This window comes from Gracilinanus agilis, chromosome 3 (genome assembly GCF_016433145.1).
Source record: "Gracilinanus agilis isolate LMUSP501 chromosome 3, AgileGrace, whole genome shotgun sequence".
Lineage (NCBI taxonomy): Eukaryota > Metazoa > Chordata > Mammalia > Didelphimorphia > Didelphidae > Gracilinanus > Gracilinanus agilis.
Genome location: NC_058132.1, coordinates 250,998,548 through 251,014,173, shown reverse-complemented (window position 1 = coordinate 251,014,173; position 15,626 = coordinate 250,998,548). Strand labels below are relative to the sequence as shown.

Sequence of the window (15,626 nt, the reverse complement as noted above, 5' to 3'; positions counted from 1 at the left end):
AAGAAAGAAAGAAAGAAAGAAAGAAAGAAAGAAAGAAAGAAAGAAAGAAAGAAAGAAAGAAAGAAAGAAAGAAAGAAAGAGTAGTAATAGTAGTATCTGCTAAAATGCCTGAATTTTCACAGGAAAATCTATGTAATTTGCTTTCACTTATTTTTCTATGTTTCCTAAAATGAGAAAACACATTTAAATTTGCTTTTGGCATATCTAATGGTGTTCTAGTTTCTAATTCACCCAGAATTTTTTGCAATATTTACTGCAGCTTGGAGGAACAGTGGATAAAGATAGACCTGTAATTTGGAAGACCTGAGTTCAAATCAAACACTTACTAGCTTTCTTAGTAACCCTGGGCAAGTTCATAATATCTCTTTGCCTCAGTTTCTTCAACTTTAAAATGAGGATAATAATAACACATCTCCCAGGATGGTTATGAGGATCAAAATGAGATAATAATTACAAAGCTACTGCACAGTATCTATCACAAAGTAATTGCTACAGGGGCAGCTGGGTAGCTCAGAGGATTGAGAGCCAGGCCTAGAGACGGGAGGTCCTAGGTTCAAATCCGGCCTCAGATACTTCCCAGCTGCATGACCCTGGGCAAGTCACTTGACCCTCATTGCCTACCCTTACCACTCTTCCACCTATAAGCCAATACACAGACGTTAAGGGTTAAAAAAAAAAAAACAACAAAAGTAATTGCTACATTTGGCTTTCATTATCATTATTATATGTCTGTTGTGGGTATATGCCATATGGTAATAAAAAGTAGCATTTATATAGCATTTTAATTTTTGCAAAGTGTTCCTTGCATATATTCTCTCTCTTAAATTTTTTTACCCTCAGAACAGCCCTGGGAAGTAGGTGCCCCATTTTACAGATGAGGAAACTGAGGCAGAGAGAAATTAAATGACTTGCCCAGGTCACACAACCAAGCTATATTTGTGCTCAGGGCTTCCTGATTCTAGGTCCAGCACCTATCCACTGGGCCACCTCAATATTGCTATATTTACATATATATGCTAAAGTTGTACTTTCTAAAACTGACAATAAGAAAGAACTAGTTTGTTTATGGGTAGTGTAAAGGCAAATTTTGGCCAAACTTGTTTGAATTATTATAAAATCTAAATTGTTGAAGTTACGCTTTTACTGTACGTGTCATATATGTCAATGGCTAAAGACTGATGCTTTGTGTTTACAAATTAGGTTAATCCAAAAGTTAAAAAAATATGATTTTGTTTATATTGTATTCCACGATTCTATCACATTCTATTATTATATTCAATTCTGCTTATAATCTATTCCAAAAGTTAATTTTCTTCAAAAATAAAAAAACCAACATGACTTGCTTAAAAGTACTTTCAAAGTAGTTTGCATTTAACACCAGAAAACTGTGGTTCATTAAGTATTGTCATATGGAAATACCCCTGACCACACAAAGAGCCTTAATCAAGCAAACAATAACCTGGAGAATAGGAGATTTTCCAAAACCAAACATTTACCCTGGCATGTACGGGTGCATGCATGTTAAGCCCACACATCTCTCTCTGGCAATAAGTGCTCTGGGCTACCTTGTTTCAAATCTTCATAGTGAAATGAGTGAAAACTACTAAGTTACCAGTTGCTCTTTTTAAGTAAATGCGTGATATTCCAAGGCTGAGATAACCATCACCATCACTCAGGGTTCTCTTCCTAGAGAACCTTCCCTCTTTTTTCCCACCTCTGATGTGACTCCTGAAACAAAGACCCTCTACTGGGGGATGGAGGTCAAGAGGGTCAAGCTGTTCTAATCTCAGCCTTGCAAACTGCCCTTAACTATAAGCTCTGAGCCTGTCTGTATCTGAAACAAGAGGCAAGATGAATGGAAAAATGAGCAAGAGGTCTGGTTCCAATGGAATAAGTCATTAATGTATTAGATACCTATTCAGCACCTTTTGTATTCAGAGCTGTGGCAGACACTGAATAATTGCAATTCTGGTTTTTAAACTAATTGTGCCTATCACTAAAATCCTCTACTGTATACATATCTTTTTTTTTAAATTCTTACTTTCTGACTTAGAATCAATACTAAGTATCAGTTCCAAGGCAGAAGAGTGATAAAAGAGCTAGGCAATTAGGATTAAGTGACTTGCCCAGGATAATACAGCTAGAAAGTTGTCTGAGGTCACATTCGAATCCAGGGCTTCTTGTCTCCAGGTCTGGCTCCTAAATCACTGAGCCACCCAGCCCTAACTCTGTGTGTGTGTGTGTGTGTGTGTGTGTGTTTATCCTGTATGTACAGTTATTGATTTACATGTTGTCTGCCACATTAGAATGTGAGCTCCTTGAGGACAGGGATGTCATTTTTTATTTTTTTTATTCCTACTGCTTAGCAAAGTTCCTAGTTCATGTAAAGTAAGTACTTAAATGCTTGTTGCCTGACTGCCCAAACTATTCATCCTGATATGTTGGAGTTCTTAAAAACTACATAAATTTTTTTACCCTCAGAACAGGAGGGCAGCTAGGTGGTGCAGCCTCAGATACTACCTAGCTGTGTGATCCTGGGCAAGTCACTTAACCCCCACTGCCTACCCCTTACCATTCTTCTGTCTTAGAACCAATACATAGTATTAAGTCTAAGAGAGAAGGTAAGGGTTTATTTAAAAAAAAAAAAAAAAGACTAAGGGGCAGAGACCTTACAAACTATAGCAGTGGGGAGAAGAGCCTCACCTATGAAATCATGGATATTTGAAATTACTTGTGCCTAACTTTAGTACAAGTCTCTTCTTATTTCTTTTTTTCAGTATATAAAGAGAAAGATTTCTAAAATGTTCATTATTATTAGCTGAGATTAGAGCAAAGCAAAGCAAAAGCTACAGACCTGACAACCAGCCACTGAAAGGTACTAAGAGAAGAAAGTCTTATCCCAACTTTTACAGACATGGAAAAAAAAATGTTACCTCCCCTGAGATCAGAGTTGGGGGCCCTGGATTTTCTCTCCCACACACAAAACCCCCAAGTTCCAGATCTAGGAATAGTGCCTTGCTGCAAAAGCCCAACTCCAGGAGGAGCCAGTCTCCACCATGCCAAAGCTTAGGTCGTCTCTTCCTGATTAACTTGCATTAGCAACATTTTAAAAACTGTAATTAGGTTATTTAAGGAAGAATGGCAGCATTTTTCTCTAACTGTGAAGATGCTGTGCCCTTGATCCTTGAAGGCAGGGTGCTGGCTGTGCCAACAACAGCCAACCCTACAGCTCCAGGGACTTTTAAAACTATACCTCTACCAGCAAAAATCTCAAAATAAAGAGTTCTCAGGGGGGATGATTTCAAGGGTGAGGGGGAATATCCCCACAGAAAAAGTACCTTCCTCACCATCCAAATGATGCCTGAAAAATACGCAATTGGGAAGTACTCCCTTTGGTAAAAGGTTTTCTTCCAGTTAAAATACAAATCCCATGCAAGAGGTCACATATTAAGCTGCATTCATCTTTTGATAACTTAGTGTCAATGAGCCTGATCTGGGAGAGAGCAGTAAAGGCAGAGCATGATGAGGTTATTGGGCCTCTGAGGAGGGCAATAAGAGAAGAGATTGAAAAGAGAAAAGGACAGAAAGTAGGAAGGGTGGGAAGATCAACTGTACCCAACTTTATAGTTATCTAAGGTCCATTCTGACCCTTCTCCTTGAGCTATCCATTTTTTAGTTACAGTCAATCCAAGTTTATTAAGGATACTAGGTCTTCTAGAAATGAATCATAGTTAAAGAAGAGATTTAGAGTATCAAAATAACCCTCAACACTTTCCAAGCTTCAGAAGGGATTATCAGCCCAGCCTAGCTAAAGCCCCAATCTCTAAATAAGCTCTCTAAAGAAAAGATGTATCCTATGAAGAACAAGGCAACTAATGAGAAAATAAGCTGGCTAGGTTTTAACCACCTCATTCCTGTGGCTCAGTTTCTCATCTCATATGAATGGCTTAGTCACCTGGACTCGAACCTTTAGAAATTCCACAAACATAAACAGAATGGTAATTGGCAACACAAAGCAGAAAATTCATTCATTTATTCATTGTTCCTTTCTTTCTTTCATAGCTGAGAAAGAAAATTGCTTGCTGTGAAATGAGCAAGTGCGCTTCCTAAAGAAATGAAAACTAAGATGGCAGCAATAGAAGTAACTACTAAAACCCCCAACCCAAATATTTCACACACTTTCTTTTTTTTTTCCAACTATTTAAACTCAAATGTAGCTGTGCTCTTAACCTGTCCAAGCCTGTCTATCCTGTGAAAATCTTCTCTATGTCATCCCAAAACTTGCCACAAGGGGCCACCCAATGTGTTGGAGGTTTTCATTGTTCTCCTATCACTTTAGAATATACCAGTGAAGAACTGGGGCTGTCTCACCAGTTATTCCTCAGTCTAGCCACACGACTAAACTATATTGTTTTTCACTTATTCATGGTCTGATAACATTCTTTACTCCACCACTTCTTTGAAGTCCCTAATTTGTCATAAGGTGCTACCTGTTCACAACCACCAAGTGAATCTTCATTGCCTTCTGTGCCTCATTCATTTTTTAATTCTGAAGAGATGGTAATCTATCATTCCATGACCCACAGCCAATCATACCTTACTGGCACTAAAAAAAAAAAAAAAGACCTTTGTTTCTAGTAGGTGTATGGGGATCATTAAAGGAGCTTTGCAATTTTCCTGAAAGCAATCCAACCTTCTTTCCTCTTCCTATTTAATTCTAAGCCAAACTCATTTGTCCTATCAGTCACATACAGACTGATAGACAAATTCTATATATTATCCATCTAACTATACATTTATTTATTTTGCTGATCTTACAAGGGAAAACCTGAGAAGCAAAAACAAAACCAATATTCTAAAGTTATGAAAATACTCTCTCATAAACCCAACAATGCAAATCAACAAACATGCAAGGTTCTCAGGATACCAAGAGAAAAAACACACTGCCCTTGGCTTCAACAAACTTCCATTCTCCAGGAGAGATGCAGGACATAAATAACTAAAATGCACGTTGAGGAAGGTTAGATCACTATCAGCTAGGAGAGGTTGTGGGAAGGATTCACAGAAATGGTGGACCATAAATTAAGCCTTTTTGGGAAGCTCCAAGATTCTTAAAGGCACAGAAAGGAGGTAGCGCATTTCAGGTAATAGGGATATCTTGTATGAATGCAAAAAAGCAATTAAGATGGTGTGTTGTGTCAAGTTTGGGAAGCAGCTAGTGGTCAAGTTCCTTTGGAAAATAGAATTCTTCAAAAAGAACAATATGAAATAGAGTTATGAAGACCAACAGAAGTCTGGGTCCATGACACAAAAAATGTGAAAATCCTCTGGTTTAGAGGTCGAAAGGTAATGATTTCAATGAAGGGATGCCCTTCAATTGGGGAATGGCTGAACAAATTGTGGTATATGCTGGTGATGGAATACTATTGTGCTCAAAGGAATAATGAACTGGAGGAATTCCATGTGAACTGGAAAGACCTCCAGGAACTGATGCAGAGTGAAAGGAGAAGAACCAGGAGGACATTGTACACAGAGGCTGACATACTGTGGTAAAACTGAATGTAATGGACTTCTGTACTAGCAGCAATGCAATGACCCAGGACAATTCTGAGGGATTTATGGAAAAGAATGCTACCCACATTCAGAGGAAGAACTACAGGAGTGGAAACACAGAAGAAGAACAACTGCTTGAACATATGGGTTGATGCGGACATGATTGGGGATATAGACTCAAAACAACCACACCAATGCAACTATCAATAATATGTAAATAAAGTCTTGATTGATGGCACATGTTAAAACCAGTGGAAATGCAAATCGGCTATGGGGGGATGTCAGGGGGTGAAGGGGAAAGTAAAAACAAGAATCATGTAACCATGGAAAATTTTTCTGAAAAAATAAAATATTAAAAAAAAAGAAAGGTGATGATTTCCATTTTACATTAAGATGAATTTGAGATTTTGTTTGAACATCTAGGGAATGCTCCCTTGGACAGCCATTATTGTGGGCCTGAGGCTCAGGAGAGGTATTAAGGCTGAATATATCAGTTTGGGAGGGCAGTTGCCCAATGAGAGGTTCAGTGGCCTCTATGATTCATTCAAGCTCTGAAACTCTGTGATTCTGAGTGTGGAAAAAGATGGCTCAGGACAGAGCCTAAGGGACACCCATGCTAATGGAACAAAATATAAACATATTCTGGCCATCTGTGGGAGACAAAATAGTGGACATAGAACCTCAGATTTAGAGCTGATTGGGACTTAAGAAGCCACTGAGTGCAATTCCCCTCATTTTGAAGATGAGAAAATGGAGGCATGTGGTGCTTAAGTGACTTTTCTAGGTTCACACGTGGATTAAGTATCTCTGGTCAATTTTGGATCTTCCTAGCTTCGACTCCTATCCATTGCAACACATTAATGATGCCACAAAGGGGACTATGGAATGGTTAGATGGAAAAGAGAAGTATCATGAAGGAGAGAAAGAATACGGAGAAAGGGGTGGTGAATAGTTTAAAATGGTGCAGAGAAAACATGATAATTTCTAATGTGGGTAGGGTTGGAGGACCCAAGGAACCAGAATTGTGGACTACTTGGGCATGTGCTGCATTCTGTGCATACCACTTATCCTCCAGAAAAAGAAGCTGCTTTTGGCAGTGAAAGGTGGTTTTCCTTTCTCACAACACACACACAGCTGCTTTTTCCATAAGAACATATATTGCTGACAGGTGAGGACTCAGGTATGTGCCATGCTGCCAAATCCAATCAGGGAGAACTAGAAGCAGCCTCTCTTTCTGGCCCTCCAGGGCATCTTCCCTGAATTAAAAACTGCAGAGGTCATCAACCTCGTCACCTCAGGTTCCACAACCAGCTGAGGAGGGTTTATTCTGGCCTGTCAGCCAACTCAACTGGAAGTTATTAGAGTTCTCAGAGACAAAATGGGCTAAACTAGCCTTAAATACACCATAATGTTACCAAATGTGGGGCCAATCCCACAAGCAAAATTAGCTGAGCTGAAAATCTACCTTTGTGATTATGTCTAAACCCCTGAGTGTGCTCACAAAAACCGATGAAGACAGAGATTCTGGTCCCTGCCCTGCTTGCTCTAATTTAAGTAAATGCCAGAACTGTATCACTGGCTTTGAGATTGGTGTCAATAGCTTCGGTGCAGCTAGAACCAAAAAGGAATTTATTCCCCTAAAAGGAATGAAAATTACACCACAATGTGTTTCTCAGACCCATTACCTAAAAGGTAATAATGGCCCAATTAATCAGTCACCTCACATTGATTTTAAGTTCTAGTCAGGATAAATACTACCACAGACCAACTAAGTCTCTCTTCTCTCCATTCTATAATATTTATGGGGATTTAGAACAGGAACTTTAAAAGAAGAGGGAGTGGGGAAGCCCTATGAGGCTTTTTCAGAAGATCCTAAGAAAAAATGCTGATAACAATTCCCCATTAACACCTTTCTCCATTCAAAGCCAGCTAAGGCTGCTCAAAACATCCAAGGACCATTGCACAGGAGGGCAGCCCAGGATAAGAAGAAATTGCTTAGACTCACCTGGATGCACATAAAATAACAACTGGACATTTCTTTCCTGGCAAGAAAGACTAGAAGAGAGTGTTTCTTTTCAAATGAGCAAACAGCCCATGCTTGACACTTACACAACCTCCAGCAAGAATTTCTGCTAATATTGGAATGGAGCCATCTCTTCGGGTGAATTTGTCTCGAACAAAGTCATTAACCTGATTAATAAAGATAAGAATAGTAAGAAAAACTCTTCCCAACAGCTCCCATATCCTTTACCTTCTACAGACACAAAGCTGTTTTCCTTCTCCAATCAAGGGTATTATATGTCATAATTCAAAACTAATACATAGTTATTTATAACTTTACATTGTTCAAAGCTGCCTTTCAGGACTATACTGGTATTAATAACCCAAATCCCACTTTTTTTTCTTAAATGAATATTTGAATAAGTGACACAAAGCGAAGTGAATTGCTCCAAATATAAAAGAAAGAACATTACTCACGGTCAGTTTAATGGCCTTTTCTGGAGCAACCCCTATGAGCTGTGGCACCAGACCTAGAGGAAAGCAAAGAAAAGTATCAGGGGTAAAAGTCTTGTGTAGATTAAACCAATAAGAATCTACTTTTCAAAACAAGAAGGCACCTAGGTGGCCTACTGGATAGAATAATGGACTTGAAGTCAGGAAGACCAGATTGTGAATCCTACCCAAGACTAAATTATTTGTGATTCTTTGGAGGAGTCTCTCATGCCCATTTTTCTCATATTTAAAGTTGGGATAATAATAGTACTTACCTGCAAGGTTGTTGTGAGGATCACATGAGATAACATATGCAAAGGCACAAAGGAACCTTAAGTGCTATGTAAATTCTATTATCGTTATTACTGTTATCATTATTATCACTAACATCATTTATCCAGCAAATTCCGTTAGGTTTATCCTTAAAACTGATAACAAAACTAGATCATTCCAAAAATGTTCATATGTGAATGTAAAGTGCCTGCTTGTGCCAAAAATAAATTTTCTATTTTCACGAGTTCATCAATAACTTTTCTTATCTAGCACCTCTCCAAAAATACATAAGGAAAGATTGAAAAATATGGGCCAACATCAATAAAAAGTAAAATGATATCAATCAGTTTATATTCCTAAACAAATCAAGAAAAATTCCTTTTTAATCTAAAGTCATAGGTTTTGAAAAATAGCTAAAAGTTACTTGTTAAGTAGATCCTTATTGCTTTGGGAATTTCCTATTTTGTAGGATATAAGGGAATGGCTACACCACTAATTCACAAGGTTCAATTTTAATAATAAATAAATAAAAAGAGGTATAAAATCAAATCATAGGATTCATTTAAAAGGAAGTCAATAAATCCAGCCTCAGATACTTCCCAGCTGTGTGACCCTGGGCAAGTCACTTGACCCCCATTGCCTACCCTTACCACTCTTCCACCTATAAGTCAATACACAGAAGTTAAGGGTTTAAAATAAAAAAAAAATAAAATAAAATAAAAAATAAAAGGAAGTCAAATATCATAGGGAGAAAATGTAGTTTTGAGTAGCATTTCTTGAATCTCTCCTATGTATAAATAAATTCACTAAGACACATCAAAATTAAGTCTCTAATAAAATGACGAGGAATGCTCTATTCTTGGGAAGGTTGAATTTTCGTGTACTGGTAAGAGATTAGAATATGAAAATCCACAATTTAACATCTGCAGATATTCAAAGGACTCAGCTCTCTAAAAACTGTGGCTTATCCAAATTGTTGGCATGGATTTTTAGAGTAACTCTTCTATACTCTTTAAATCACCCTTGAGGTGAGGGAAGGAAGAATGGGAGAACTGTGTGTATTTGCACACTCACTGCTGATCTTAAGCCTACTTTGAAGACACTGCTGAGTGATTTTCCATGAGCTGGGAGCCAGCAAATAATCGTGCACACAGGCTACTGTCAGTCAAACTGAATTATCAGTGACAAATGCATAATCTTCACATACCTTTAATGGAGCAGACTGATTTAAAAGACTAAATCAGTAGATGGCAGTCTTAACTTCCTAACATTCATGATTATCAGCACCTATTACTTTTCATCTAACTCTCCCTTACAGCCATGTCAGCATGTGACTTTGTTGTCCAACTTGCCTAAATAAAGGCTCATAGAATTTTAATAAAGTACTGATTTGTGTCATTCTCTTATCTCACTGTTGCTCGTAAAGAATCTTGAGCTAATCTGTCAACAATTTCGTCAATTATCTGACAGAATAATGGGCCAGTTCTATGTAATATATGACAATCTCAACAATCAGTGTATATGTGTACACAATTTACACTGTCTTTTTTTCCTAATACTGCAGTCTCTCATCTAAAAGAACTGATTTTATCAGCTCACACCCTGAGTAAGACCAAAGGTCTACCCCTTTCCCAGATCAAGACCATTTTTATGAACATTGACATCTTCCCCCAAAGTAGCCACCACTAAACATCCCCCCGTAGAAAAGTGATTAATATATTGAGTACCTAGCTTTCTTTGGTTCAATTTCACAATTATCAAGTGTCTATTATATGTAAGGCAGAGAGGCAAGTATGGCATAGTAGACAGAATGAAGAATTTGCGATCAGGAAGACAGGCTCAATTATTGGAGGTGCCACCTGAGCTGAGTCTTGAAGGAAGCTAACGATTCTAAGAGTTGCAAGTGAGGAGTATTCCAAATGTTGGAGTCAGCCTATACAAAGACATGGAAGTGGAAGATGGAAAGCTGAGTCTAAAAAATGACAAATAGACAAGGCTAGTTGCAACAAAGAGTGTAAAAAGAGGTTTAATGTGAAAAGAGTCTAGAGAATGAGGCTGAAGCCAAGTTGAAAAATTCTTAAATGCTAAAAAGTTTTCATTTGATCCTAAAGACAATAAGAAACCTCTAGCTACACTATACTATATACTCTACTATAGCAGGAATATAACACAGATCTCTACTTTAAGATTATTTTGGCACATATAGAGAATGGACTGGGCAGGGGAGAAACTTGAAGAACAGTGACCAGGTAGGAGGTTATTGAATAGTTCTGGTAAAAGGTGATAAGAGTCAGAACTAGAGGGTGGTAGCTGTATAAGTGGAAGGAAGAGGAGAGATTCAAGAGATGGTATGGAGGGAGATTTAAAATGAGATGTGTCAATTGATTGGCTGTGGAAGGTGTGGGAGAATGAAGAGTTGAGGATAATGATGAGGTTACCAACCTGGGTGACTCCAAGGATAGTGGTGATCTCATTAGAAACAGAGAAGATTGGAGGAGGGGCAGGTTTAAGGGGAAAGAGAATGAATTTTAAATTAGACATGTTGAGTTTAAGATAGTTATGGGACATCCAAGAGGATATGTTAAAGAGGGAGTTGGTTATATGGGGCTAGAGTGAAGGTGATGGATCAAGGCTAGATAGATAAGATTTGAGAATCTTCAGCAGAGTCCTTTATTCCTATCTACAATTAAAAAGTTTACAAAGGAAGGCATATAATAAATAGGAAAAGGGTAAAGAGGGTAGTGGGAAAGGAAAGAAGCCTATTATTAGGAAAATAATGAAGGGAAATATCACACACACATACACATACATGCATACACACAAATGCACACACATATACTACCACCATTTTCTTGATGACTAAATACTGATGACTCACTTTTCCAAAAAGAAAAACTTTAAGAAATTCTAGGGTTCTGGATCAGTTTGACTCTTCAGAATTAGAAATGCAAGACATAACGTTTTATTTCAGAAAGATATGCTTTTCTCTTAACTTGTAACCATAGCTAACAATTACCAGTCTCTCCTTCCAATACAAATCTATTAGAGCTCCATTTTTTATGTAGGCTTCAAGTCTTTGGACTCCAAAATCCACGACTCCCTTCACCATTCCAAACTTCAACAAGAACATTTTTTCCTCCTAAGTTTAAGCATAAACCACAAATAAGGTCCAGAGCATCTTTTTTGTGAGAAGGTTTAAAGGGAAGCAGTTCAACAAGGCACTCAAATAATGAGTTAGGGATTGCCTAGAATGTTTCTGCAAACAAACAAGTACTGTAAACCATCTAAATACCCAAGACCTGAGCAGGCAGAGAATTTTTTCAAAGAATCCCAAGTGGCGCCCAAGGGGATTATAAAATTAATCTCCCTCCAGAAGGAAACACAAAATTCTAATGTGAAAACATTTACATGAAAGTCATTCTCCCTCCAAAAGAGAAACAAGTTCCTGCAGAGCCAGGGAAAATGAATGCAGGCTGGACTGCTGCTTCTGATGCTGAGAATGCTGAACTCAGTCAGGACTACAGTCTGGACCTGAAAGTTTCCCCTGGAAAAGAAAATCTCCCAGCTCTGATTCTGTTCACCTGTGGTTTGCTCTGATGCCTCCCCACAGATAGGAACTCATGCTACAACTTTCCCAACCTCAGAAAGAAACAGAAAATCAAATCAAATCAAAATGGAGTCCCAGGAGGAGGAAAAAAAGAACATGATACTTGGAGCCACAGGGCTGTTTAAACCTTACATGAAGAGACTGAAGAGAATATATATAAATGTCTCCATAAGGATAGAGGAGAAAAATACCTAACCAAAAACAAAAACAAACATTTGCTGGATGAAAACAAGTGGCTAAAATATAAACTTAGTTTCGAGGAATTTAGCTTTCATGATGGAAAAACACAATGTATTTTTCCTTTCTCTAATTCTTCACACAAAAACCCTTTTTCTAAAAAAAGATGCTTATCTTTGTCTCCCACCTGTAGACCGGGTCTTTTTTAAGATTCATGGTGTCCCCCAGACCTATGTTATTAGAAATGTATGATTAGGAGTTCAAGAGAAATAAATAGCATGAAGAAAAAAATGAAGCTTTCATTTCCTGGCTAATGTTGCTAGCGGTAGATAAAAAGAATGATGGGGAACAACAAGAAAAAAGCAACTGCAAAATGGAGATAATAACAGCACCTACCTCCCAGGGTTGTTGTGAGGATCAAATGAGATAATATTTGTAAAGCACTTAACACAATGACTGGCACATAGTAGGCACTATATAAATGCTAGCTATTATTATTTTTAGCTATTAAGACACAGAGAGAAAGAGAATGAAGGAAAAAAAGAAACAGGAATAGTCTGCTTAGATTGAACTAGGCATTCATTTATTTCCAGGATGTGAGATGCTGCTGCTAGTGATTTTATAATCATTTGGCTTGAGCAGCTAAAATTCATTTACTTACCTCTATAGAGTCCAAAGAAGCCCTCATAACGTAAGACTTTCTTAAAACAGTCAAAGCTGTTTTTATACATCAGCTCCCCAACGACAGAGCCGGTGCCACGCTGATTTTGCATGCGTGTCTTTACCAGGTCTATAGGATATACTGCAGTGGCTCCCACAGCTACAAATAGAACAATTTTTAGACTTAAGGAACAGCACAACTAAATGGAGAAAACAAGATGAAAATAAATCCAATCGCAAAAGGACCAGAAAACTCTCTGCAATATTTGTTCTTGCAGAGAAGAACACATGTTACTTTTCTCCTCCTATACACAGCTAAAGGATGACAGGCTACCTTTGGGATCCATAAATACAAGCTCTTTATGAGCTGCTTCAGGGGATAATTGCCAAGAATGCTCTTTGATATTTTAGGCATTTAATTTAAGAAACGGATTATCAATCAACCTCAGATAATCAACACTAAGTTTCCTGTAACAATAAGACTTATTTATAACAATTCTCCACAAGGCACTTAAAATACTATGTTGGGTTTGCCTTTTAAAAATGATTATATGTATATACCACCATAATTCTTAAATTTACTTTACTGAAGGATTTTAGCACAGTCTACATTAAGTTGCAGTTACAGGGAGAAGTGCCAGCTAGTGGAATTTCATATCAAAAAAACAACATCAAAGAAAAGGGAGAGAAGAAAGAGCTTAAAACCTTCTTCTCTGCATATGCAATGGTCTTATATGAGAACAAGGACATATTTGAGTCATAAGAACTCATCAAATGTTGAAAAATTAGAAGTAACCTCTAATGTCCAGCATAAATTTCTTACTTTAACTTACAATAATATATTTTAGATTGGGAGGGAGGGGGAACAACCATAGTCGGAATCATCTTTTTGAAAGCAGGGACAGGAAAATCAGCCATTATTGTAGGCTTGTTTCAAGAAAAAAAAAACATGCACACATAGACAAATATTTTAATTATACCTGGCTCCTTTCTTAAACAAGCTTCCTTAGATTATTTAACCTCCTATATGGTGAGTATTTAATAATAAAAAAAACTCAGATATTTCAGCAGAGGTGTTTTTTTAATTTTATTAAATAAACCACTGTCTTTCAAACCAAGGCGGAGAAGAATAGGAAAATTGTTTCAGAAAGAGGTTGTATTTCCTACAACTTCTAGAACATGTCTTTGAATCTTTGATATTTCTCCCTTAGTTCTGAGTTCCCACTCTTGGTTTGGGCCCCACCTTGATTCATTAATGTGAACCGGGCACTGTATCTGGGAGCTCCAAGTCGTTATCAAGGTTTTGGCCTGAAGACTTTTTGGAGCCAGAAATGCCAGAGTAGTGCTAGGTCAATTCCTCTGATCATCGGTAAAAATAAAGGGCATTTCAGAGAGCCTTTGCTCTCTGCCCACCAGAACAATGAACTGCACCTTTGGTGATCTGCCCTGCTCTGAGGAGATAATGTTACATTAACCCAGGCTTGAAACAGCACATAGACATGTCACTCACCTCCAGCAATTGAGCCCAAAGTGAATCTGTAAGCAGACTCAGCGATCTGGAGCCAGACAGACCTGCCTAGCCCAGGAGATTGCTGTTGGGAAAAGGAAAAGAGAAAAAAAATGTAAAAAATTTAGAAAAGCATGTGGGAAATAAAAGCAGCTGTGAGCCAGTTTTTATAAAATTAGAAGGGGAAAAAAAAAAGGCATGTGAACAAGGTATTTGATAAGGCTTATTCCTTCGCTTCTGAAACAAATACTGCTCCCATTTTTCCATGTTAATATAACATTGTGCATTTTAAATGTGTCTTTCAGGTTCTTTTATAATACCTCAGTTTGCTTGTGTTAAAAAACAAGCAATTTTGATATTTTTTAAACTCGGTTTCTGACTCCTCAGATTTTCATTATATTAAGGATATAGTAATGCTTCATTTATCTTAATATTACAAAGGGGAAAAAATCCATATGAATGAAGTTTCCCAATAACCAAAGCTTAATATTTTAAGGGAAAAATGTAAATATTTTAAGACAATTTTAAATAGAAACCTTTCTTTTTTAAAAAAAAAAAAACTACTCCTTTCCCAGTTTCTTGAACAAATTACGAAAAAATTTTTTTTTCCATTGGACATCATTTTAACTAATAACTGTATTGGGTTGACATTATAGTCTATAGCTGCCTGGGATCTGTGTTTACTGCCTTATTTGTATATCTCTTGGAAGCCCAGTTAGAATAAGTATAAGAATATAAGAAATTTCATGCCAAATCTGCCACACGGCTTGGAAGATAATAGAAATGGAAAAATTTTGAAAAAGTATAAAATGTCCAAAACTGATCAGCTAAGGTTATCTTATATAGTGCTAAGTATTATAATGTGGCATATGATTTGAGGCCTCAAGGGACATTTTATGGGGCTCTTAAAAGGCTAGATTTTCCAACATCTATAAATTCGTTTAATTACCTACTATGAATTATTTTTAGACATAGCCAGTGAGGGAATTTATTTTGCTCTACTATACATACTTGTTACAATGGTTTTCTTTTTCTTTTTTCTTCAATTGCAATAAATGCTAGTAAATTTAAAAATTAAAAACTAAATAAATATTTCAAAAAGAAAAAATACCCAGTATGATTTTATATGCAGTAAAGTCATGAAAATTTTTCTTGAACCTAGCTTACATTTTTAACTCATGCTACACCTCTTGATCTAAAAGTTTTACAAGTTTATGAACCCTAGTATGAAGCAAAATTTCCTTTTGTCCTAAAACCATTTTGTTTTAATGACATTCTGGGATTTGAAAAAGAAAGTCCGTACCTTATCTCTCTCTCTCTCTCTCTCTCTCTCTCTCTCTCTCTCTCTCTCTCTAT

At 37.1% G+C, this 15,626-nt stretch overlaps 1 protein-coding gene across 2 annotated transcripts in view; it reads right to left on the bottom strand.

The window, feature by feature from the left end:
• Nucleotides 1-15,626, bottom strand: part of SLC25A12 (solute carrier family 25 member 12) — a 114,184-nt gene that overhangs the window by 15,275 nt on the left and 83,283 nt on the right. For both annotated transcript variants that reach the window (XM_044669794.1, XM_044669793.1), the window contains exons 10-13: nucleotides 14,274-14,355; nucleotides 12,765-12,923; nucleotides 8,032-8,084; nucleotides 7,663-7,743 (exon numbers count right to left, since the gene is read on the bottom strand). In XM_044669794.1, coding sequence (XP_044525729.1) covers nucleotides 7,663-7,743; nucleotides 8,032-8,084; nucleotides 12,765-12,923; nucleotides 14,274-14,355 — 375 coding nt within the window. The remainder of the gene's footprint in view (nucleotides 1-7,662; nucleotides 7,744-8,031; nucleotides 8,085-12,764; nucleotides 12,924-14,273; nucleotides 14,356-15,626) is intronic.